The 27618-nt window shown below is 34.4% G+C and overlaps 1 protein-coding gene across 12 annotated transcripts in view; it reads right to left on the minus strand.

The window, feature by feature from the left end:
• Positions 1 to 3576: 3576 nt before the first annotated feature.
• LOC105690746 (glutamate-gated chloride channel) overlaps positions 3577 to 27618 on the minus strand; it is an 84172-nt gene continuing 60130 nt past the window's right edge. For 3 of the 12 annotated variants that reach the window (XM_048658637.1, XM_025746115.2, XM_025746116.2), the window contains 7 exons: positions 25842 to 25909; positions 7296 to 7365; positions 6817 to 6970; positions 6444 to 6526; positions 6233 to 6367; positions 5980 to 6132; positions 3577 to 5871 (listed from right to left, as the gene is read on the minus strand). In XM_048658637.1, the coding sequence (XP_048514594.1) occupies positions 5297 to 5871; positions 5980 to 6132; positions 6233 to 6367; positions 6444 to 6526; positions 6817 to 6970; positions 7296 to 7365; positions 25842 to 25909 (1238 nt within the window). In that variant the 3' untranslated portion in view covers positions 3577 to 5296. Of the gene's footprint in view, positions 5872 to 5979; positions 6133 to 6232; positions 6368 to 6443; positions 6527 to 6816; positions 6971 to 7295; positions 7366 to 13924; positions 13993 to 19051; positions 19120 to 25841; positions 25910 to 26990; positions 27340 to 27618 lie in introns of those variants that run through there. The other 9 variants (XM_048658639.1, XM_048658640.1, XM_012408820.4 and 6 more) reach the window with 9 other exon arrangements.

A 27618-nucleotide genomic window follows, 5' to 3' on the forward strand; every position in this document is an offset into this window, starting at 1 on the left:
AATTTTAAAAAATAAAAATTTTTGGTCAAAATTTGAGATTTTTCCAAGGGGTACCCCTTACGATTTTTTCAAATTTTGGCCAAAAATTTTTATTTTTTAAAATCGATCGTATGGCACTTTTCTTACGTATTTTGACCTTAGGAACACGAATCCGTTGAGTAAATCGAGCTACGATTTTTTCCCTTCGAGATATCCTCAAATTTATGCCAAAAATCGCGAAAAATCGCGAAGAAATGGGGATAACTCGGTTATTTTTGGAGATAGAGCAATTTTTCTTTCGGAATCGGATTACTGAGCTCAAATTACAGCAAGATAGGCTAAAAAATCAATTTTTTATTTTTGACCCCGAAAAGCTGAAAATTGACGATAATTCGGTTAATTTTAGAGATAGATCAATTTTTTCTCCAGATTCAGATTCCTGAGGTCAAAATACGTCAGAAAAGTGCCATACGATCGATTTTACAAAATAAAAAATTTTGGTCAAAAATTGAAAAAATCCCAACGGGTACCCCTTGGATTTTTGTCGATTTTGGGTCAAATTTTTTTTTATTTTAGATGCTATTTTTATGTATTTTGACCTCAGGAATCCGAATTTGGAAGTTAAATCGGTCTATCTATAAAATTGACCGTGTTATCGCCAATTTTTCACTTTTTGAAGCAGAAAAATTGCGATATCTCGATGGGAAATTCGTAGTTCGATTTGGCGAACGGATTCATGTTCCTGAGTTAATAGGACATCAGAAAAGCGCCCTCTGATCGATTTAAAAAATCGCTAATTTTTGGCTGATAGATCGAAAAAATTCAAAGAATTCTTTCAGCAAAGAAAACGAAAATATCCAACCAATATTGTCTACATCATATTGAGGTACGTATAACTTACTTATTTGATATACGTAATTTATTGAATAATATACCCAACACTCAATATTCATACACTATTAATACATAACGTTCCGTGCATTTATTTATACATTCATACGTGGGAACCAAATATCATGAAACATTTATAAAACTTGTTCTTATAAGAGTCAAATCCATTTTTTTTCCAATGTGATTTGCACATTTTTCTTGTTATTCTTAATATATTATTATTATTTTTTCTCGTCTTCAATAGTGCAATTAATTATTATATTGTTATTAATATTTAATTTTATGCTCCATTATTATTATGTATTATTATTATTATTTTTGTTTTTTTTTTCTCACGATTAATATTTTAATATTTCTTTTTTCCTCTTCCTTTTTCGCAGTTTTTTTTTTCTTTTTTACTCTTTTATCGTCTTGCAGCATTAATCGCAGACTATAATATAATTTATATCAATAACGTTATTTGTATTCACGCGTTGATCGTAATAATATGCTGCATATTCGAATTTCATTCACTAATTAGTATAATTAGTAATTAAATCCAGCAACTGCAGCAAATTTTTTGTTACGGATTTCGCTGTTCTTTCTTTTCGACACTATAATTATGATTAACGGCAGCATGTTCTTCTCTACATACATGTCGCATGTTGCTTTCATTCGTTTAGTCATTTTATTTTTTTTTTTCATATAAATTAATTGATTTATTCATTTACTCATTTATTTCCTCATTTAGTTATACCCATTTATTAAAATTTTTTAATTTATTTCTTACATAATTGTCTCCAAATTTTTTAATTGCCTCTTTATTACGTAGTGTAGCATAATACGGTTTTTTCGTTTTAATTTTTATCGTAATTTTTTTTGATGTAACTGACCGACTGATAGTTCATACCACATAATTCGTCGTTTTACTATTAAATAGGTATAGGTTAACTGTATGTATGAAATAGACAAACGGACTAGTTATCTAAACCCTGTGAGAGAGTCATTTAAAAATTGGTTTTTCTTCCATCTTTTCATTCGTTTTTTTTTTTGCTTATCGATTATTCATAAATAATATATATATATCATTTGCATATGCATATACAACATACATACATGATATATAATATCAGTTAATATTCATATAATATTATGTCGTAATACTTAATTGTTGTTCTTCTTTTACCTTTTCTGTTCTTACCTTCATTTTTTCGTTCACTTGATTCTTTTTCCTCTTTCTTCTCATAATCATACGTATTTTTAATAAATAAGATTCGTGTTCTAGTATATAATACATGTGTGTCGATAATTCATTAATCTAACGTCATCCTGTGTTCCATAATAATCGGTGTATTATCATGTAATGATGAAAGTAATATTATAATGATAATAATGGTGATAATAATAACGATCATAAGAATACTAATAACAATATTGTTTAAATCAACGTGCGATTTGGTGCGGATGGTTTTCTCCTGTTCCTTCTTCTTCATTTTTTCCATCCTTTTTTCGTGAATGTTTTGAAAAAAAAAACCCTCATTTTCATTCAGGTTTTACGAATAAACGGTCACGTATGAGGATTTATGCATGATACACGTACGATATAGGTAGGTATATACTTTTTTCATATATCATATATATATATCTATATGTATGTAAAACGTTCGAATCAATCGAGGATAATTGTAATTAATGATAATCACAATAACGAAGTATAACGCGTATAGTAATAATAATTTTATATAATTAAAATGAACAAATGCGCGCGGCGCGGTCGTTGAGGCTTAAGATATTGCAGCATTAATTGAGCAGCGGCCGTATTATTTCTCTCCCGGAATGTCACCGATATTATATACTTATTTATTTTATTTTATTTTATTTTATTCATTTACTTTTTCTCAAACTTATTTATAGGGAAGAAATGGTTGCGGGTTTTCTTATAATAAATATACACACGCAGGCATTCGGGGGAATTATTATACATATGTGTATGTATATGCGAATTTGTCTGCAACGATCTTTGAGTAAAAGAATTAATTCCAACTGCTGCGAAATGCTGCAAATCGAGTGTACACACATACCTAGTATATGTAATAAAATGACGATGATGTGTAAAACAAGTATACATATCACCACACGAGGGTTCTTCTGATTTTTTTTGCAGTTTTTCATTGTTTTTCTTTTTGTATTATCTAGAAATATTTTATCAATATTATTATCATTACATACACCATACAAATCAATTAGAATGTAGCAAATAAGAAAAATTTAAAAATCGTCAAACGTAAACAACAGGTATATAGGTAATATTCTAATATCTCATAATCACTTATTTAATAGAAACCTCGATCATTTACGAATAACATAATAATACCTATTACGTAATATATTTACGACCGTAGACAATTCACGATGTCTAACAGACGTAGGTGTTGTTCTTATTGTTATTTTTTTTCTTCTTTTTATAATATATATAATTTTTTTTTCTGTTTTTCTCTTTGTCTTACAAATTAATATTCGTATACCACCAGTTTTTATTCATTTTTTTTCTTGTCTTTCGCGCGCGTTTTTTTCATTGCGTATGTTACAACGGTGGTATAAATTTTTCGTACTATAACGCGCTTTTTTTCATTTATTTATTCATTCATTTATTAATTTTTATTATTTTTTCTATATTTATTCTTTGCTTCTTTTTTGAGTCGTTTTTTACTTCTTTATTTCTACTTTATTATTTCTTCTTCGCGGTTATCGCTCGCTTATCCTTTTTTTGTTGGGTTTTTTTCCTTTTTTTTTTTACGATTTTTCTTCTAAATAACGTCGATACGGTTACGAAAGTGGGATATGGACCACGCAAGATTTTTGTTCCTTCAGAACATCGCGGAATCCTGTTTTTGTATATATATACACCTCATCATTCGATAATCATTTATTATCATACTATTAGCATTAGCATTATCATTAATATCATTATTATCAATATTATTAATATTATTAATATTATTCATATAATTTTAATACTTCGATATAATAATTTAATTTTTTTTTTGCGGTAAATGTTGTAAAAATTTGATGAGAAATATACGGTGATGACGTTCTTGCGTTCTGCCGCAGATGATGAATGCAGTACTTTTCATTTATGTTATATATATATATATTTATATATATGTGCGTTACATATATTCATGTATATATATAATATGAATATGTATTGTATATTCGATACGTAGTGAAAGATGTGAAATCCTGCATTTGTGGTACATATCACCGGTGACTAATAATTTTTTTTTAATTTTTTTTTTCGATTTCTTTTTACTTTTTTCTTCCTCCTTCTCTTTTAATATATATAGGTATTCTGATGAAAACGCTGCAAACTAAAACGCTTCTTATATAATCGTGATTACATAATATATGTATATTTATATAATTATTATTTAAATGTATACTTCTATATAGTCGTTAACAGGCCGTGGCTATACAGGGCCCACTACACTAACGTCAATCGGTGGCGTGCGGTCACCCAATTTTATTACCCGAGGTTTTAATATTTTATTAACATATTCTCCCATTGTTATTTATTTTTGTTTGGTTTTTTGTTCTCTTTTTCGAATAATCGCCAGCTTTCGTTAAACGGTAATGCGTGTGAATCCGTAGATAATTCGATAAATTGTTCACCTCTCACCTGATTTTTAATCGGCGTAATTATCATCTTTCAACATCGTCGTCGTCGTCGTCGTCGTCGTCGTCGTCGTCGTCGCTATCATCATCATCATCATCGTGGGTCGATTCTGCGTGATCTTTTAGTTCCTCATTTTCGCAGAATCGTCACCTCTGAACAGATAAATTGACCAATATGCGAGGTTGAACAGTACGAATACAAGGGGGAATGCGACCCTTGCAAAAACGTCGATTCTTGCGCTGCCTTTGGCGCGGCACTTGAACCATCTACGTGGTATCAAACCCCAGCAACATTTTTCAGTCTGGCCAAGAGATAGCTGCGAAAAACGATGATTAAATTGATGATGATGTTGACGATTGTTGTGGTGTTGCCGCGACGGAGAGGACATCACCGTAGGTGACGGCGTCGAAGCCGACGATCTGGACAAAGACGGAGACGTCTGATGCATCGACGACGAATTACGGGAACGACAGTGTCCGTGTTGAAGATCGACGGATCCTACGATACCGGGTATAGCTGACGAAGGAAACGAACCTACGGCGTCGTGGTGGTGAGACGATACTATAGAATTAACCAATTGATGCGAACTTAGCTGATCCTGATGATGGAGAATGTGTCGGTGATGCCGATGCTGCAAATGCCGTTGCTGATTGTACTGATGATGGTGGTGATAGGATGGCGAATGCTGATGGTGGTTGTGATGGGCAATATTATGGGTATGGGGGTGGCCGCGTGCCACGTCCCTAGATCCGAGTATTTCCTCCTCAACGTTTACTCGCCCTCCGCTTCCTCCCGGAAAAGGTACGTTGACCAATACGCGAGGTTGAACAGAGCGAACACGAGGGGAAAGGTGATCCGAGATATGACGTCGATGCGCTTGGACCGCGTTGGGAACTTGGACAGCCACGACCTGCAGCAGTTTTTTGGCCGCTGTTTCATGTGTACTTCGCACTGTGTCATCGAGTCACCTTCGTGACCGACCAACGGCTTCTGAAAAACACGACATAAAGTCAATCGAGACCGTAGGAGAAGAGAAAGGGATTCCGAATCGTCAGCGTGCACTTCCGTCCCCCTTACCATTGCGAAAGTCGTGGCCCCGTCCGGTTCGGGTTCTGCCCCGGGATCGATGGACGAGGTCTCCATTTCCCGAAATTTTTTCTTCATATTCTCGCGGTGCATATCGCTACGTGAAGCGTAATTAACAAGAGCAAATTCTAAAAGTGCACCAAACACAAACGTCAGGCAAACGCCCGTCCAAACGTCGATCGCCTTTGTGTATGAAACTGGAGGTAGTGACGCGTTTATTCCTGAAGTTTGTGTCGCCATTGTCAGCAGAGTCGTCACACCTTTTTGAACGAAAGAGAGAAAGAGAAAGAAAATACAGAAGAATCACACAGTTGTTCGACGAACGAAAATCTTAGCATCTTCATTTTTTAATACGATCGTCGACTTACCTAGGGAAACTCTTGCCGGGACAGCGCTCTGGTCGAGCCAAAAAGACACCCAAGATACGATAACCAACATGCAGCATGGTATGTAAATCTGTATCAAATAGTAACTGAATTCTCTTTTGAAGAGAAGATCGACCTTCAAGCAGCTATATTCCCCTGTGAGACGAAGAAGAAAACCCAAAAACTCAATTTACTTTTCATCGTACCATATCGCCCGTATTCCCTTCCATAATTAATTCTATCGATATATACGAACCGGTATTTGTTTTACTGTTGCAATAATCCGTCAAGAATTTTTCCAACGTAAACCTAGGTAGGTGTAAATTTTTAACGACTTGTACCGGGTCGCCATCTTTCCATAAAAATACTAGATCGTCGGTTGTCCATCCGTCTGAAAAAAAATGGAATTCCAAATTTTCAGTCTGAAGAATAAATCGGAAGTTTCGAGACCCTCGTATTTTACTCACAGCTGGCCATCCTAAGTGAGCAAATTTGCCGATCCAATGGATAGAGTTTGAGATCCATGGGACAAGAGAGCGTCAAAGATATCCTGTAAGTAAACGAAGCGAAAGAAAATTAAAAAAAAAAAAAACAGAGAAAGTGAATAACTGTTCGGTAACGAAGCTTTTTTAATGAAGATTATTTCCGTGGCCGTTAGAACGTCGACGTTGTCGCACGTCATAAATATAAAGCTGAGCTTTTTCTATTCCCTGCATCACGAGAACAAGCGAGGGAAAATAAGCTGCAATTAGCACCTATTACAGGTACACGTAACACCGTCTAGAATCGACCCTTAATAACGGTGATTATTTATAATCTCTTTGCTATTTATCACCTCACCTTATACTGTAAAGAACTGAGCCGTAGGGAAAAATTCGTATATACACATTTGGCATAATGATGTTATGAAAATGTCCTTCCTTTTCATTCGAGAAGAACAGATCAGGCATCCATACTCTGTTCGCCTCCGTAAGCGTGAGATATTTCAGCCGTCCTGAAAGTGAAAAATATATTTACAACGTATATTAAACGAAAAACGTTACAGAACAATCGTCGGTAGTTGTAAGGTCGTGTGAATTTCAATTAATTTTTTCCCTTCCTTCAATTATTTTTACAAACTTTTCCAAGGAAACTATGCGAAGCAGAAGAAGAAGAAGATCTTGCAGATGTATAATGGAAAGCGTAATTGACTGTATGTACATATGTATGCGGAGGTAACACGTACATAAAGTTTGTTGGGATAATTTAATCCGTGTGCGCGCGACACGAAACCTGGGCAAAAGTTAATTATGAAACTAATTTAAGAGCATAATACGCACCGTCGTGGTCGTCAAACCGGAGTCGTTCGTCCAGCCACTGTTCTCGAAAAGTCAGCTGCACGGAGTATTCCTGCGGACACAAACGGAAATCAATTTATTCCCGTCGGTATTATTATCATATATAGGTAGATAGATGGTTATATATATATATATACATATATATATATATATATATATATATATATATATATATAAGATCTATACCCGCGAGTATGAGGGGGGTGGGAAGAGGGTGGTGAAAATGATCGATCTGATTCTCGATTTTGACGTCAGACCTTGAGCGAGTAGAATTGTTGGAGGGTGGGGTTTAAAAGCCTTCAACAGCCACCCCCCGCGTAGAACTTTGCAATCGTATAACAAGAGTCTGTAATCTCAAAGTTCGCGTTACAGCGGGATGGATGTTTGCGAAAACATCGACAGATTTATTTTATTCAACTTTCATTTTTTTATTTTTTCTTTTTCTTTTTTTCACCGTGATAATTTCGCGTCAAATTTTACGTTTGTTGAATTAGAAATCATCGAGAACTCGCAAAGTATCGTCATCTTTGATCCGCTCAAAAATCTCACGGCCTTTTTTTCTCTAATCGTGTACTTACGTGACCGATGAGAATCGAATGAGGGCTGAAGGGGTGATGATAATGATACGAGATCAAAAGCACGGATTCGAACTGACCTAGCTAATGATTACTACAGTCCCAGCCACGTGATTATGAATGAATAATAGTTATCTTTACATCCGTGAGAAAAAATAAAACGTGTCAAAAAAAAAATGTTTGAAAACATCGCGCGAGCTTTAGGAATGATATATTTATGATATTACATATTATAATGTTTGCCAAAAGATGAAGGGGAATATGAAAGCTTGTCAGAAGGGGTGAGAGGTTGTTTAAAAGTTAATTAGCTGATGCAGAGAAGCTCATTAAAATAATGGAAACGGCTTATCCGTTCGTAACCACGTACCCGGGAGACGTATTTTCTCTCTTTTTTTCCGAAAAACTAAAGGGTAACGTAGAAACAATTTGGATTTTCTTCAATCCTGCAGGAAGTTTGTGAAACGAAAAAATACAAAAATTCATTTGACACAAGGAAATTATCTTACAACTTTTTCAAGTCTCGTGATACAAGAGTATTCGAGGAATCGAATGAGATCAAATGAAATTTCACGTATTTTTTTGTGGGGAACAAATTTTGAATGAGTTTCCAAAGTTAGAATGAGGATATGTATACGTAGAAATCAATGGAATTACTCTTATGATTAATAATATCTATGTAGATTTTTGGTTTTACATAAAAATTAATTAAGAAAAAAAAAAACAAATATGTCCTATCTAATTACATAATTATCGCTACAGTGTGTAATACATACAATATGCTACGCACTAAATACCAACATGCAAAAGCACAATGATTAACATCAATAATAATGATAATAAATATAATGATGATTACGATAATATGATGTAATGTGATTAAAGTTTCATCAAAAGAAAATATTCAATCATTAGATACGTTGAATACAAAAAAAAAACGAAAAAAGAAAACAGGAAAAAAAGAAAGTAGAAATGATTATCTGAAAAACTGGGGATCGCATGCGGTTTTTTTTGGCTCACGATTTTTTATCATTGTGCTGCTGACCGACTGCAGCGATGGCGACGTCTCTTGATGAGCTGTGCATATATTTTTCTTTCTACTATTGCTATTTCTATTTTTATTTGGTTTTTATTTTACTCTCCCTGTCGATTGTTCTTATATAAATGTGAAAATACTGGTTCAACTATTTCACAATATCTTTAGTCTTTACTTTCTTTTTTCGAAAAAAAAAATTAAATGTATTTCGATATTATGTTTCATATTGTCCTGTACAACGAATAACTTCAACGACGTTGTAACGGTATAAGTTATTAATTTTTTTTAATTGCGTTGGATATCATTCACTGATAAAGACGATATTTTTCCACCTTAATATATCGATACCTACTTACAGTAGATAATGTATTTAAACATACGACAAAAATTAGGGGTATAAATCTCTTTTACTTTAAACGACGCCATGTTGCCGCGAGTATAGAGTCGATCTGATTTTCGTACAGGTATACCCATGAGTTGAGTTCATTGTGCCGGTAAAAAAAATAAAAATAAAAAAATATCATCATATAATTAATCGATTATTGAGATCAATCGTTGAACTATGTGAAGATATCAGATGATGATAATTATCACATATTAGAAATCAGATGTGAAGTAAAGTTGAGGCTTTTCGATTGAATATAGTTTCGAACCCCAATCTGATCTACCCGATAGAAATATACAGGTATATACATACATGTATAAGGCCTGCAAGCTGAAAGTTGTCAAAATACATGATCGGGCGTACGTATGTAGTGTATATATATGTATATAATGTATAAAGGTCGTACACAGGATAACAGAGTTGATGGAATATGTAAGATGCCAATCATGCATACAAGATTAATCTCAGGATCGACACCATAGCAGCCATACGCAGGTTGATTGACAATTAATCATCAACGATCGGTATATATATATATGTATAGGTGTATATAATATAGCTTTCAGAGGCTCGTTTCTAACATCCATTGATATCTTATAGAAATATGTATTCCAGTATACGTATTTCGTTCGATCTGCTGATGCAAAGGATTGAGTAATTTGCCGATTCAAAAAATCAAAGGCTAGTATTCGTAACGTATGGATCATTTCTTTTCTCATTTACTGACAATTACACGATAAAATTTATACCATTGGATGCTTCGATCGATAAAGATGAGATTTCATCTCTTAACTGCATAGGTGAGTACGAGAGGAACAGAAAAATTATAAATAAATTATATATGAAGAATAGAAAAATATTTAGGCGGGTGTATACAATATATAGGTTTACTTGATATATGATTTTCAATCAGCACAATCAATCCGATTTTAGAAATTAGATATGAGTCATATTGATATATAGGTAATATAGATCAGGCACAGCGCATTCCTGCAAAAAAACACACACATACTGCACGCACGCAAAAATTATATATATGTATAAAATAAATATATATGTAATCTATGATATATAGCTCAATCCAAGCCGCATGTTATATCGATCTCTATTCTTTTTTCCAATGTATCTCTATGGGTGTATCGGTGTGTGTGTATAGGTGTGATTTTTATCTGTCATGTATTCTCATCACTTTTTCCGCTCCTTTTCTTCTCATTTTTTTGTTACTATTTTTCCTTTGCCTTTTTTTTTATTTTCATCCCTCTTTCGTTCGTTACCGTTGCAAACTTCTCATCTTTCTCTCCTGCAACATCAAACTTGTATACTTCATCCTCTCAATATACGCATACGCTACATTTTGGGATATTTTTTTTTTTTTTTTCTTTGATAAGCCTACAAAAACTATGTAGATCACAGTGATGGTATGTAGTATAATTATAGCCTACACGCGTGTAGAAATTTCTCTTCCCCCATACGTGTGATAAGGTATTCTGTGAAACTACACACGTGTATACCGTACAAATATTCACGCGAGTTTTTATAATTAACAAAAAGACGAAAAAAACGAAAAAACGAATGATAAAAAATGAAAAAAAGAAAGAAAAAAAAGAAAGAAGCAACTTCGTGAGCATCAAAGAGTTGCAATAGAGGGGCTGCCACGAGAGGACGAAAAAATGTTAAGCACGCGTTAATAGCACGTCCCAATTATCATTTTTTTCAAACCCTTCACAATTTCTCTCCAACCCTTTTCCATGGCACATTTTATACCGCACACACGCGTATCATGTAATTGTGTTACGATTGTTATTACTGTTATTATTTTCCCCCATAATCATTCTTCCGCTTTCATACGAAACGCTAATCCTTTTCGCGCACAGCGTATCCTTCGAGCTAATTTTCAAATATATAATCGTGGGGCATTATTACACTGCATTCATACCAGGCTTTACTTTGATAATATATTTATTATCCTTTCGGCATTAGGACTGAAGTGGAATTATTTAAAGGGGAATAAATAAAACAAATCCTTCATAGAGGCAGGTCAGGTCCTCGCATATACGCATAGGTAGCCGGTATGTATGTACACGCATTTTTTCGGTACGCACGTATACGTGCATATGAATACATATTTCTGGTATGTAGGCACGGTAAGTAAATCCGTATTCTCATTTTATTATGCCCGCTGCTTTCTGCAGACGTTTTGTCCTCCGGATACCCGTATATGGGTATATAGGTATATAACTTTTCATTATATACCCGAACGCATCGACTTTCAATATGAGAATTATAATATTAACGTGGTTTTGGTCCTGAATATTAAATTTATCACCTATTGTACTCTATAGTAAATAGTAGCGGGTGTATATATTATATATTTCTTTCTAGATTTTTCTCTATATACAGAGCTTTTTAACTCTATACATACGAGTAGGTATGTATAATGTATATACTATAACGCCGTCATCATCACTCCTCGACGATAACAAGTTTCCAACTCATTATACGTTTAAATCCCTTTGTTTGGCACTGCACGGTCTTGCGCATTGGCCAACTTCATTCCCTCCCCCTTTGCCCTCTTTTTTTGCACACCCTACGACGTATAAATACGTGTAGAGGAGAAAAGGAAAAGCGCGGAGAGATGAAAAACGAGAAACGAGAAACGAGAAACGCGAAACGCGAAACGAGTAACGAGAAACGAGAGACGAGAAGCTTTCTATAATCGCATAGCATAAATTTGACGAGTTTCCAACCCTTGCCGCGACACGAACGTGATTCTCTAATGATTCTATGTACGTAATAAAGGGCTGGAAATCGGGAGGGTGTTGTAAAAAAAAAAAAAAAAAAAAATAATAAACGGAGATCATGATCGCGTTGCTTCTACTTTTTTAGGGGCACTCCTTTCTCGCGGAGGTCCCGCTTTAATTCCTCAAACTTCGAACCCTTCCTTTTCGTGCGAAGGGCGTCAACTCCAGAGGATGTAAAAATCGAATTTTCTCACCCCGTTCGACCCGGACCAAGCCCAAGCTCTGGTCTCTCTTTTTTTTTTCTTCTATTCTCCTTCGTTCCCCGGAATTGATTTTTTAGCGAACTGCACTACATTCGCAGGTAAAATATTTCCCAAAATCACGGTTGCCAAAAAAAAAAAAAAAAACGAATTTATGATTTTCGCATAACTTGTAACATCGTTGCAGCAGCAACAGCGGCAGCTGGATATAGAAATTCACTCGATGATTTGATACGTCAGTGCAGGTGATTAGTTCGTAGTTTAATATCAAGTGGCAAATTGTGCTGCAGGTACTCGTATAACATATGGTTAAATGATGAATCAGTTGACGTGAGTGAACGAGTAATTATTTGAGAGTAAATTAATGAGTGAGTAAGTGAGTGAGTGAGTGAGTGAGTGAGTGAGTCGATATATATATACATATATATGTAACAGCTGTGAGAGTTAATATTGAGCGTATTCGCGCATGCACATAGTATATATATACACATACGTATATATAACTTGCATACGGAAGGTATATATTTGTATATATAAAAAGGAAATATGTCCCGCACACACACATATATATATATATATATATATGAATATCATGTGCCAATATTAAAATACGGGTACAATTCATGGATAGCGATTTTAATTAGAGTGTAGATAGCGATATTATCGAATAATTGGATACTTCATTTCTGGGAAAACAATATGAAATTCAAAAAATCAAATTAATCAAATGAAATTTCCTTTTTCAGAAATACATATATAAATATATATATACATATATATCCACAACGACGACAAATTCAAACCCATAAAAATATACACCCTAAAGTTAGGGCATATCACATAATATAATATATTTATAGCACACATACACAAAACGTATTCACTGCAAGGTGCAATTCAAGAAATCAAAGAAAGAAAAAAAGTAGTAAAAAAAATCATCAATGCAATTTCTGTTCACGGTTCACCAATAAAATGACATCGATTCAAACAATATTATATAAACTATGTATAGTGAAAGAAAAAAAGCATCTTTTTATGCGTGTACATTGGTATGATGTGTGTATATATATATATATGAAAAATAAAGATGATATATATGATTGCGATGCGTTATCATACATACATTGGACAACGTAATTTCATAACGGCATCAATGACGAATCGATCAAAATTATTAGAAATAAAATATCAGATTGCGATTGATAATATTATCACATAATTACCACCGACACACACACGCACACGTCACATATACAGCACTGCAGAAATTATTGTTATCATATGTATATGTTTTCTTTTCTTGCCATTTATATATAAATAATTATATGTATAATATAGGTACAGCGAAGTACAGACGAATCACACAAGTGCAGGTTATCATTATTATCATATTCATATAATATATAGTAAGTATATTTATGCGAAATATTAATTAGTCAATCAGAAATATGTAACAAGAAATGAGACAGCGTGTAAGTTTTTGCTTTTTGTAAAATGATTTTATGGAAATTTTCGTTGTTTTTTTTTTTGTGCTAATTTTTCTGTTTCAATTAATAAACCAATAAATGAATTTAACTCTGCGGTTTTTTTTGGGGTTTTTTTTATTGGTAGACTCACCATGTTAAGATCGTTTATTTTGCTGATTGATCGCAGAAAGATGTTGACGCGCGCGATTGTGGGGCCATCTATAAGTTTGCAGGTCGTCGGAACAGAAGAAAAGAGAATATTCTTTTAATATATTTAAAAAACAAATTAATATAGAATATGGAGGATGATTAAAGAAAATATTTCATCATTTTCTATTCCTGATAAGAAGTTTTTTTTCAATTTTTTTTTTTTTAATAATGATCTATCTGTGTAATTTTATAATTGAAATTACGTCATGCATTTTTGATTTCTTTGAGAAAAAAAAATCAAAATTAATTAATTTATCATGTATACAGGAATGGGTGTTTTTTACGGATTATTATTATCTTATTCATGAGGGAACGAAAGAAGAAAGAAGAGAAAAATGTGAAAGGGATGCCAGGGAAATCGGATAGTTGAAATCTGTACATGACGATGCGTTTGCATTTCGAAAAATCGAAAGAAAAACAAAAGTGTCGAATTCGAAAGGTATGAATTAAGTAGGAAGGGTATGGTATTTTTTGGTGGCAGGATATAGGTATGTATATTATTTCCGAGCGGTATGGGTTTTACGTATAAGTACATAAAACTGTAACATAAAACCCTGCAGGAGAGTAAAGTTCGTGCTCTTATTCGTCCTTATAAACTTGACTCGGCGTACGCGCTATTCGATCGAAAGGAGGCTTTACGACAAAAAACGAACTCTCTAAACACTTACGGAATTCCTCTACTTGCGTTAAATGCACATATATATATAAATATATATGTACATGTATATAGGTATACACGTACATAACGTCCCCTACGACCTATACCCTCGAATACAGCTTTTACAAAATGAGGCGATCGCGTCGTCATCCCTTTTAGCAGTATCCGTTTTGGATTTCTCAAAGAATTTTCGTGCCACCCCCTTACCCCGCCCCCTTCTGCTTCTTATTTCATCTTCGCGGATTCACGTTACCAATTCGATTCCTTTCGTTTCACTCCTCCCCAAGTGTCAAATTATTCATAATTATTCTAACGATTACAGTACAACGATGACGATCAGTTTTTTTTTTTTTTTCTCCTGCTTATTGTAGGGAATTTTTCTATCACATCTTCATTAAATCGTCTGAGGTACGAAAGAAATTTTCATCGAAGAAAATAATTCCCCATTATATCCGCCGTTTCGAATGCAAAACGTACAAAACTTTTATTCACCCTCTGCTGCAGCGGGGTACTAAGTTTCTAACACTGTCACCGATTTATGGGATTTGTCATGGTATAACCTGCTCCATCAATATCACGTATCCGTCGCCGTGAATTCTTTTCATTAAAAAATACCGAGAGCCACTGGCGTTTTCTTCCGCAACGACGTGAGCTTGTTTCTTTGGATGAAAATTTCACCCATCACTTCGCCCTCCGAGCTGACCGTATGTATATCTATACATTAATTCCGCGCAGGATATATAATAATATAATAACTGGAAAGGTGAAGGAAAGAAGAAAAAAAAGACAAGGAATTTAGAAAAAAAAAAAAAATTAGGGTTGGAAGGGACGGGAAAGGGAATTAAACAATGGCAAGAAATTTTTTTAATTTTCTCTTTTCCCCATTATATACATACGCATAATGGATGAAAAGTCAGAATTAAATGAAGTTTCCCTCTTTCGAGAATAAGAGAAAAACCAAGAATAAAGTGAAAAGCGGAAGAAAAAAAAAGAAAAAAAATAACTAGAGAAAAATTTAACTAGAATTTATCAAGTGAAAATAGTAAAATATTTCGTTCAACGGCTGCTGGTGGCGGCGGTGCAGTTGACATCAGAGATCAGTAGTCTGTATAGATTATTGTACATATGTATATATATATTATGCGCATAAGGGTGTATTGTATTATATATTAAAATTAACGCAGATATAACTTCATGGCGCTTGAAACTTGAGGGTTAATAATACGGTTTAATCCTTGCAGGACTTGGCGGTTTTCACTCTCCCGTCCGGGGGTTGCACCGGCTATACAAACGTAGTTCCAGAGTGATGATGATAGGGGAGTAGGATGCGCGGATCCTTTTGTTCCTTGGGGTAATACATTTTCGTTTATATCGTCCGGTCACACGGTTAGAAGGTCGGGGGTGGGTCGAAGGCGTTTTGTTAAGCCTCATTCACGAGGGGTGTTGGTGAATCGGGGTGGGAAACATGGGGTTTTGATGACGTCGTTGGTCTCTGCGCGCGATAATAAATATAATAAAGAAAAAGATGATAAAAAACGAAAGAAAAAAGGACGTTGTCACCGACGCGCGTGGCGGTGGTTGCTGTTGTTGTTGTTGTTGTTGCTCGAGAGTCATGGGCAACGAGAATTATATGGGGGGAGGGTAGTAACGAGCTTCTTCTGCGTTTTTTTTTTTTTCTTCACTTTTTTTGCTTTTCTGCGGGGTTGACACAGCTGCTGACCTCTGTCATTTTTATACGTCTCGCCCTTAGCACATGGTTTTTACACGTCGATTTCGTCTATATTTCCGATGGATTTGACACCGGCACGATTTACTTAACCCATATGGTACAGGGAGAAACGGAACTTGATTCTATTTATCCGTTTTTTTCCCTCTGCTAACTTATATAGGTTCTTTTTTTATTTTACGTTCTATTTCGTTTGCATGAATTTCCCGCGTTTATCTCATCGCTTTCGAAACGAACGAACTGAACGATGCGAGAATAACAATTTCAAAAAATTTACATCCGTTTATTCGATAATCGAGGTAACCAAAAAAAGGATCAAATTATTTTATACGGAAAAAATCAACCCTCGATTGATCCACGGAGGGGGAAATAAAATCACGCGTTACTTTTTTGCCTTGACTTGTTCAAAACTCTGAATTCATACTCTGAAGGGGGAGGGGGGGGGGGGGGGGGGGAAAGCAAAAATTGATAAATAATTTGTAAACCGATCAAATGACGTGGATTATTTGCTTCGGGGATCGGGTATACGTCGTTTATTTGCGTAGGTATTGTTTCGCGTAACGACATAGCGGGTATGACAAATGTATGTTATCTCATATTTGCATACACAAATCACAGCTGCGGTTAACCTGAATTACTGCACAAGTTATACGTAATACATGTAGACATTTTGTTATACATATATATACACATGTATATATATATAAATATATGTGCTGCAGTATGCGATTCTACATATAAATATTTATATGGGATATAATAAATGTATATCTATGTATATCATACTTGGAACTTATGCAGCGGATTTGTCCGATCGGTATCTGTGCCGCAGTATCTACGGCTCAATAATGATCCCTCGAATAAATCATCCTTTCCGGATATATATATTAATTAAATTTGATCCATAAGGAGTACATCGCGATCGTTCGGATATAGTTTGTTCGGCTCTATGCGAATCAGGCTCTACATCGGCTTGCGTTGTATCCTTGAAAATTGTTCGATGAAAATATATAATCAAATTAATCGACTTATTCTCTAAATAGTTTTCATCATCCAAACTCGACTACTCGCATGATAGACCTGTTTCTATTTTATGCATGTGTAAAAGAATAAAAATTGAACCTACATTTCCTAATCATGCCTATTTACACACATCGCAGATACGCGCACACCCCATTCACTCTCGATTCTGCAGTAATGTTTCATTGTATTCGATTTTATATTCGGAATATTTTTCTTCACTCATAATTGACCAGATACGAATATTCCCAACCACTCCCTCGATAATCGTAGCAAATATTTTAAAATCGCGTGCGGCAACATGGTATGTAGATAAATCTATGAATTTTCCCTGGGCAAATATTGATCATATTTGTTACGGTAAATATAAAGTTGCCGGTTATCATCGCACCTAACTATGCGTGATCGAATCTCTCATTCCACCTGGAATCGAATTTCGGCTTTCAAAACGACTGGAAGAAGTCAAGCGATCAAAAAAGCATCCTAGAATTTTTGAATCGCATAAAAAAGGTCAAGCTTCTGCGATAGCGCTGAAAAGCTTTCGCAGTCATATTTCAAAATTTCGCTACGAAAGGTTCCCCGCGCGTTAAATTTTATCCCAAAAGTCTGAACGATTTTTTTTCTATCCGCGTTCTGCTGTGATCTGAAAAATTATGGGATGCCATTTTTGGTTCGAACTGCTCTGGTCGTTTTGTGAACCGCAAATCAATTTTTCAATGTTTCATACGAGTCCCCCCCTAGACGTGTTGTGTAATTTTTCATGTATAAAATATACGAGTATATGATGTGGATTGTGTATGTAACGAGAGCCAGCTCGTATGACAATAGTGCAAGAATTATTTTCAATTCAATTTTTTTAGGAAATTTTATGACAGCTGGATTTTTTTTCTTTCTTTCTACTATACACAACAGCGGATGCGCGACACTAATTTCTAGCAATCTACCTACAGCATGTCGCGTTTATGTCAGTCGTATCATGTACGACAAAAATTTTTATCTTCAACATTCTTTCGTTTTTTTCGTTTTTTTTGTTACTTTTTCTTCTGACAACTGTTAATTAAAATTTTCGCGCGTCATGCTGTTTGATGATTTCAACGAAGACACAGAATATATAGTATAATATATATTATATATATTTATATATATATAATTTGAATTAGAGAAAACCTGCAGGTGTAATACTGCCTAAATGCATATGTAATAAATAAATAATTGAACGAACTAACTAAACGAACAGAAAAAAATAAAAAAAAGCTCAAAAAGATTTTTCTTTCTTCTTTACAAGACATAGATGGACCAGCTCGATCGAATAAAAAAAGGAAAAAGTTTAATGAACGAATGAATGAATTATTATACAATATATAATATACACATACATACTATACTTAATTATTTATAGAAATTCCCAGAGTACTTTTGTGTTTATCTATGATAATAATAATTATAATAATTACGAAAACGAATGTATATTACATATAAGTATAACAACAATAATCATGAAAGAAAGTAAAAAAATAAGAATATAACGATAGAAGATTGAAAAATAATCGAGGAAGTTTTTTTTTTTTTCTTTTCTTGTTGTAGAACAAAAAAAAAAAGTTCTCGATTTTAGTAAATAAATTACGAAACACCCAAAATTTGTTGTTCGGGGCGTTAACACTTACCATGGTAACGTCATCTATTTTTGAGATACTTCGAACAAATATGTTGACGTGGACAACCGCGGGCCCATCTAACATAGCAAACAGAACACATCCATTAATAAAACACTTAACGGAGATATCGGTTACGAAATACGAGCAGTAGGTTGGTTGTTGAAAATTTGATTAATCCGAAGAACGCTTTTTTTCTTTTTGAGTTTTTTCAGCTTTCCTCAAAACTTTCCCCCGGCTTCAGTCTCTGAGGCATCGCAGAATTCGAACCTATCATAGTATACATCGTGCGAGTCATAGCCCGATCTCGAGTAGTCGATCATCTTAATTGACTAATGTAAATTAAATTATTCGTAATCAGCTGGCATAAAAGTGCCAATGCTTTCCACGATTTACCGTTCCCTGATTCGTTATTTAACTAATTTTACATAATACTTATTGGTCTATCCTTTGATTCAGTTTTTTTCTTTTTTTCTCTTTCTTATATTCGTTACAATAATTATTACTCCACCCCACGTGATGAAAACTATCATCACCACAGTCACCAGCAATCGTCTTAACTGTCAGGCGTCATTTTTTATTTTTATTTATTTATCTGATATTTTTTCTTTTCATTTCTCTTAGCTTTTTAGAAATTATAATTGTGTAATTTTTTATATTTTGTTCTTCTGAAAGCATAAAATCCCTGAATAGAATCATAATTATGTATAGTTTTCAAAATTATGTGTGATGTGCAGAGAATCTTGCATGTCAGTATACAGATAGCACAAAGAATAATAGAAATCCGAAAGTAAAATTGAACGTACACGAATAAAGTTCTAACAAATAAATCGCAGGTTTTTTCTCCTGTTTTCTTTTAAGGGTTTCTTTCCGCTAAAAGCTTCGCGTAAATTTCGAGCTTTTCAGGCGAGCAGTCGTCTTAATAAATACGATCGCGTATACCGAAAAGGGTTTTATGTGTATGTACAACTTTTCGTTTTTATCTTTAAACTTTTAGCCCACCCCAATTTCCGGATTCACGGGCAAAAAAATGGATGGACTCTAATTCGCTACTTTTTTTCTTCTTTTCAGTTTTGAGATCATTTGAAAAATATCTGAATTTGACTGCACACAATAAAAATTTGACTTTTTTCGGTATTGGAAGTATTTCGTATGCGTTACATGTACCCGCACACTGTCAGCTATTCCACAGGGAATAGGTAATTCAGTGCTGCATTGAAATTCTTTGATTTGTGTTTCCCTCGGTTTGTTTTTTCAATTTTTATCATACATCGCGTGCAGTTGTGTTCAGTTTCCTTTTCAGTCGAAATTGAATCGTCCCTTCGAACTGCAGGTATTCGTTGAACGCAGATATAAATTATGAACATAGAAAATATCATCATACTTCTCTATAGGTACAGTAATTTTCACTTTAATATTCCAGAGCTACGACGATACCCTTATTTCTATAAATTTGCAGAAACAAGCACACACAAACATACATGTGAGCACGCAAATCCCACGTACATTCCGTCTTAAAAATCATGTATACGTGTTCCAACACAATCGAGCATTACTTTTTTTTTTCCATTTTCCTTTGTTACTCGCTACAGATTGCTAAACGACGATTAAATAGGCAGGTACATTTTTATACGTACGAACACGCGAACCTCCCGTTTTTCTCCTACCTTGTCCCGTTCTCCATTTTATTTTTTGTTACTTAATTTCTTTTATTATCTTTTCTATTCTAGATGGTACATACATGAGTAGGACTTATTAATTTTACAATTCCACGTTTTCACGTGTCTACGTATGTCTGTGTTCGTTATATTGTAGAAAATGGTTTGATAAATTATCCTAGCCATATATATATATAAATATATTTTACAGGCATTTATTACACTGACCTTTTTTTCTTTCTTTTTTTTTTTCATGTCAACGCTCGTAAACTACTGCAACATTATAGTCGTTAAATTTCAAATCACACCTGGTATATATTGTAATACATGATATTGTTTGTTTTGCTTTTTCTGTCACCATGACAGCAAACAGACGCACATGGATACGTTTGCCACTACGTGTAATTGTTATAATTACCTATACACGTTTGCCATTAAAGCCCCTTTTCCCCAGCTTTCATTTGCGATCGATATTTGATTTTTTTTCTACAAGTTCGCCTTTCAAATAATTTTTCGTTTTCAAATCGTTGTCAAAAATTTCGTTTAACTTTTGCGGGTATAACATACAATATGATGTTATATTGTGATATAGTTGAACCATTTTTCAAAAATAATGATATATTTGTACCTATGCATTTCGAAAAATAAACTGCACCTGTAAAAAAGATTTGAGCAAAAAGAAGAAAAAAATTCGAAGCGTCATTTGTATGGTTTTTTTCGTTCGTTTTCATTCGAGTAATTTTCATTGAAAATTTTCATGAATAAAAGTTCATGCTAAGGAAGGTATTTCGAAAACTGTTTGAAAAAAATCTGGAGAATAGAGTTTCTGTGTTACATTCTATTTACTTTCAAGTTTTCATTGCAAGAGTTCTTTTTTTCTCGTTTTGATAATTCGCCATTCACGATTAATTAATTAATTATTTATATTTCATTGGATTTAATTATTCTCGTCCTCATTTTACCGTCCCGCAGCTGAGGCGCGGGTTGTAAGTCTGGTTTATCGTTCGTGTGTATTACAACTTGTTTCCTTTGTCATCGCACAGTATCGCGTTATCTCTGGCAGTTGTTGCAAAGAGGGCGATATTCTATCCTTTTTTGCTTCCTCTTCTTCTTCCCATCCCATCTTTAATTTTGCTTGATCTCATTCGTGAATTTTTCTTTTTGCTTCTATAAATTGTTTTTATTCGGTTCCTTCGCAGTTTGGGCAACAATTGTTGTGCGCCCATATCCAAGGCTGGAAATTTTCAACGTCGCGAGGGTCTGGATAATTTTATTTTATTTCATTCCACCGCCCTTGATCGTTTCGATTCAATTATATCCTCGAAAGATTTCGTTGTCAAAACGAGACGAACGTATCGTCCTGAACCATACAGAGTGTTTGGGTGGTATGCCGCCCTACATGAACCAGGACAAGACGCTGGTCACGCATAATCAGTTTCCATTTTCTTTGATTTTATTCATTAATTTCTTCGATGCGTCGTCTCCGTTTCCGCAGGGATGCCAAAAAAACACTAAACTTTTTAATCTCCAACTTTTTTTTTCATTCTTCGTTACACTATAAATAATTCGTCACCCCATTCGAAACCTTTTTAATATTCACCCACGTTAAATTCGAACTTTTGATTGTGATTATTAAATTTATTTTCAGCGTTCTTTTTTTTCCACTCTGCATCGATAACTTTATAATTTTCCTACATGGATTTCCGCACGATAAATTGACGGGGTAAAAATAGCGTGATCGAATTTAAAAAAAAAAATAAATAAAACTCGAACGCGTGAACGGGTCGCTTATAGGGCGCCGGTGCACGAATATTTTCAGCACAGTTGTTCGAGGGTGGTGGTTTGATCCTTGATGTTTGCAGAAAGGTTAATCCTGTCTCCGGCCCTTACACTTTACTGGGCACATCTGTCGCCCGGGACAAACCCTCTATGTATACCTGCATGACCTTTTCTGAGCCAATTAATTCACGCGTCAATGAGGGTATAGCCAATCGAGCCAATATTTGACGCGAACTTCGCAGCCTCTCACTTTTTATTCGCATGTTCCATTTATTCAATTTTTCGTTATTATTTTTATCACTATCATTATTATTGGCTTGCAATCATTGCAGTCTTTCTTGCCAGCACCCGTTCGTTATTACCAACGTGATTGCCATTTTTATTATTGTTGATGATAAAATTTCGCAATTATTATTTAGAAAGACAAAAAATCACCCCCAGCAGGTATGTAATGTTTATTTATATCATTTATTTTTTGATGTTGATTACGAGGCCTTTAATTCCCATGATATACGATTCAAAAGTCGATTCATTTATTTTCTATCTTCGTTAGAAAAAAATATAACCGAATATTCGTATCATCAAACGCAGTCGAGCTTTGAAACGTGCGATGATTATTTTTTTTTCAAAAATATATCGGACAGGTGCGAAAAAAAGTTGCAAAAAATTCCGCACGTTTGACGGATCGAACGGGGTCTCGAGAGTGTCGGGGGGGGGGGGGGGGGGGGGGGGGGAACTACAAAAGAAAATCAACGAAATATTATCAGTTGAATTGTTATAATTTTTTTTTATAAAAATATGTATGGGGCTGTCTACTTTGATTCAATTCACCCCTCAGGCTTCACTCTCCCCGATTTGATCCGTGAATTTTTGCCGTATAATTGTTCGAGTTCTGATAAAAATACTTTTGAAATGTTTTTTTCAGGTTCGTTTTTCCCTACCACCTTTTTTCGAGGTGGGATTATTATTTTATTTCCGAAATTGAGTTATTTCGTAAAATCCAACTCAAAAAATCACGAATCGAATCTGAAATTTGCGAGCCAAATTGACGTGGACAGCCTCGGTATCTATACTGGGGTGTAAATTTCGAATGAAACTATCATAACAGTAATAATAATATTAACAACAACATGGCGCTGAGAAAGTGCAAGCTCTGGATAGGTATAGGTATGTAGGGGGTGTATGGTGGTCTGCCACATGCCGCGCTATATCTAAACTCTATATATTATGTATTGTATGTGGATTACTATTATATGTGTGTGTATAAGGATATGAAATTATTATACTGCATGTATATTAGGGTGGGTTGAAGAAAATTTTTTTTTTTTATTTTCTTAGCATGGGAACAGAATTTATACCTTATGAAGAAGGGAAATTTTTCAAATGTAGAAAAAATTTTGTACTCGATATTTGGAGGTAGCCTGCTCGTTTTTTGAATAAATAATTTATCAAGTGGGGTACTTCCAGCAGAAAAATTGTCGCTGTTAGAAGCAGAAAAATTAAGACATGATGGGTCGAAACATTCGAATTTCTCAATTCACCAGTAAACCCGAGCTTTGCTGGAGTCAGCGTAGCCAGCAGCGTAGCGTTTTGTTGTGAGACGTCACCTTCGGGACTGGGCAGAGGTCACGCCCCACAACAAACCGCGCGCCCGTGGCTACCTGACTCCAGCAAAGCTCGGGTTTACTGGTGAATTGAGAAATTCGAATGTTTCGACCCATCATGTCTCAATTTTTCTGCTCCCAACAGCGAATAATTGATGATTACTCGATCAATTGCGTGAGTAGATGATTTTGGCTTTCAGATTTGGATTCCTGGGCTGATTATACGTGAAATCACCCTTGAAAAGCCAAGAAAAAAATCGATTTTTGGGCCTAAAGTAAAGTAGTTCAAAAATTGATTGTATTACACTTTTCTGACATATTTTGACCTCAGGAATCCGAATCTGGAAGAAAAATTGATCTATCTCTGAAATTGACCAAGTTATCGCCAATTTTCATCTTTTCGGGGTCAAAAATAAAAAATTTATTTTATAGTCTATCTTAATGTAATTCGGGCTCAGAAATCCGAATCTGGAAAAAAAATTGATCTATCTTCAAAAATGACCGAATTATCGCCGAATTATCGCATTTTTTGGCATAAATTTAAGGATATCTCGAAGGGAAAGAATCGTAGCTCAATTTGGACGACGGATTCGTGTTTCTGAGGTCAAAATACATAAGAAAAGTGCCATACGATCAATTTTAAGAAATAAAAAATTTTGGTCAAAATTTGAAAAAATCGTAAGGGGTACCCCTTGGAAAAATCTCAAATTTTGACCAAAATTTTTTATTTTTTAAAATTGATCGTGTGGCACTTTTCTTATGTATTTTGACCTCAGGAACACGAATCCGTCGTCCAAATTGAGCTACGATTTTTTCCCTTCGAGATATCCTCAAATTTATGCCAAAAAATGCGATAATTCGGCGATAATTCGGTCATTTTTGAAGATAGATCATTTTTTCTTCCAGATTCGGATTTCTGAGCTCGCATTACATTAAGATAGACTATGAAATAAATTTTTTATTTTTGACCCCAAAAAGATGAAAATTGGCGATAACTCGGCCAATTTTAGAGATAAATGAATTTTTCTTCCAGATTCGGATTCCTGAGGTCAAAATACGTCAGAAAAACATATCAAACCTTATCAAAACACTGATTTATTTTCTGCTCAAAAATCAAATTTTTTTTTTGGTTCTTCAAGAGTAATCTCACATATAATCAACTCAGGAATCCATATAAAATTACCGACCGATCAATGAGATAATTTATTAAACACACAACTAATCGCCAAAGCTTGCAGCAGGCGCACAGATTGATCAATCGATAAATGTATTGAAAATTCAATGCCTGGTGGCGCAAGCTCAAAAAAATAAAAATCAAAAGAACATGGGGAAAGGGTTGAAAGTTTTTGTGTTGCACGGTCAATTTGTATTCTCCGCATAATTCGGCCTATAATATCCGATGCATTCAATTTTTATATGCCGTCATGAACATGTACATGTTGCCTGTGTACTATTTTTCTCATTTTGTTATGCATTTTATTATCATAATACGGGATGGGTATTCATATGCATACGAAATATGTGATATGCAGTAGATTTATCTTGCGCTCGAAATTATATCGATATGGTGGTAGTATAGGGGTGAAATCATATGATATTATATGCATGTAACAAGGTATACAATGCTACGAACTCATATAACTCTACCTACATTTGCACCTATGTGAATATCATGTTTTTTTTTTTTTAATTTTTTTTTTTTTATAGGCGAAAAGCGAAAACCCCGCAGACGTTTCCGATGATAATTTCTGCTGTACTTACCATCTTGATGTCACTAATTGTTGCAATGCTTCGTACAAACAGGTTAACCCGGACAATGGCCGGCCCATCTAAGGGCAAAAATAACACAGCCCCTTAATGCGAGTTAAGCTACACGGAACTTGGGGTGTACAATAGGCAATTCAAGGGCAACATTCATCGATTGAAATAGATAAATTAATTTCACCTTTTCTCCTTTTTTTTTCTCTCTTAAACTAGATCGTGTCATTAATCGGATTCAGGACCTCGTGGTGAATATCGTTTTTTTCACTTTTTGTCTCGTAACTTTTGTGATTTCATCTTCTTTTCTTTTTCTGTCATCGATTACGAACTCGTAGGACAAGAGATCGCGCGCGCACATACACACGCACACACACTTATATTTAAAAGATAATGATTATCATTATTTAATAGTAAAAATAAAACCTGTTACTAAAAATATAATTAATTTTGTGTTCGAGAGTAGATATAAAAATATATGTTGTTATCATAATTATATGTAATGTTCTTCAACTTTGCTTTTCTGCTACTTTTTTTTTCTTTTCTTTTTTTTTTCATAAAAAAAATAATTATGACGACTGTGACAGTGACGATGCTGATGTCGATATTTTTACATTAATTATAGATTCAAATATTACAGAATAATGATCGCCAGCTAATTATCACACTTGTAGGTATGTGAATTACGTTTCTTTTCCTCATCTTTTCTTTTCTTTTTTCTTCTTACCCCATAAAAAATTTATTATGCCAAAATTGTACAATCGATCAGATCGTATTTTCTTTGAACGCAAGAAAATGAAGAAAAAAAAGAAATGAAAATAAAAATTAATCAAATTCCTTGGACAGGAATCACCGCGGATAGCCAATGTAAAAAGTCCTACCAAATTATTAAAGGGTTTCACACGGGGATAGCAGGTGTCCTGCAGTTGCAGGTGGACTGGTTTGATTTAGTTTTTTCTTTTTTTTTTTTTTAATACATTTTTGTTTTCACTCGAGTTTTCGTTGATTCATTTTTCGTCTTTCTCGCATGAATCAAGAAAGACTACGAGATTGTTATGCATAGTGAAATATACATATATATATTCGAAAAAGTTTTCCCACCTCCTTGGGGGGTCGCTTGAGAAAAAAAAGAATGAATAAAAAAATACTCACATAGCTAGTGGTAAAAGTAGTAGAAGTAGTTGTAGCGGTAGTAGCAGCGGCAACAGCAACAGCAGTAGCTCGAGAAGCTGAGCCTGAATTTCTCCCCTTGTCTTGGTATCTTGGGCCATCAAGTCTTCCAGAAAATGATGTACCTACCAACGCGCGCGTCTTCTCCCCTTTCCGACCCAGCGTTAAAATCTCGCGTCTAAGATAGCACCGCACTTTCGAGGATGTTATTAAGAAAAATGGTTACGTCGTTACAATTAACTGCGAGATAAGCTAAAAGGTCTTACGACGCTTCTTCTTCTTCTTTTTCTTCTTTTATTTTTCCCTTTTTCTTTTTTCTTCTGCTGCTGTTGCTGCCGCTGCTTATACAAGTATTTTATACTGCAGGGTACAAAACATTATTATTTTTATCATCAAGTATATACGGTGACACGGTTTTTTATTTTTTTTTTTTTTGTTATCGATCGTACGGTAAATGTAGAACAAAAATCGAAAATGAAAAAAGAATCAACGCAATCATACCCGGCCGGAATATAAGAGAAAAAAAAAAAAATTAGTGAAAAATGAAGACCAGATGAGAGAGGAAAATAATTGAAAAAAAAAAAAAAAAATCCATTTTCATGTTTAATAT

The sequence above is a fragment of the Athalia rosae genome, chromosome 7 (genome assembly GCF_917208135.1).
Source record: "Athalia rosae chromosome 7, iyAthRosa1.1, whole genome shotgun sequence".
Lineage (NCBI taxonomy): Eukaryota > Metazoa > Arthropoda > Insecta > Hymenoptera > Athaliidae > Athalia > Athalia rosae.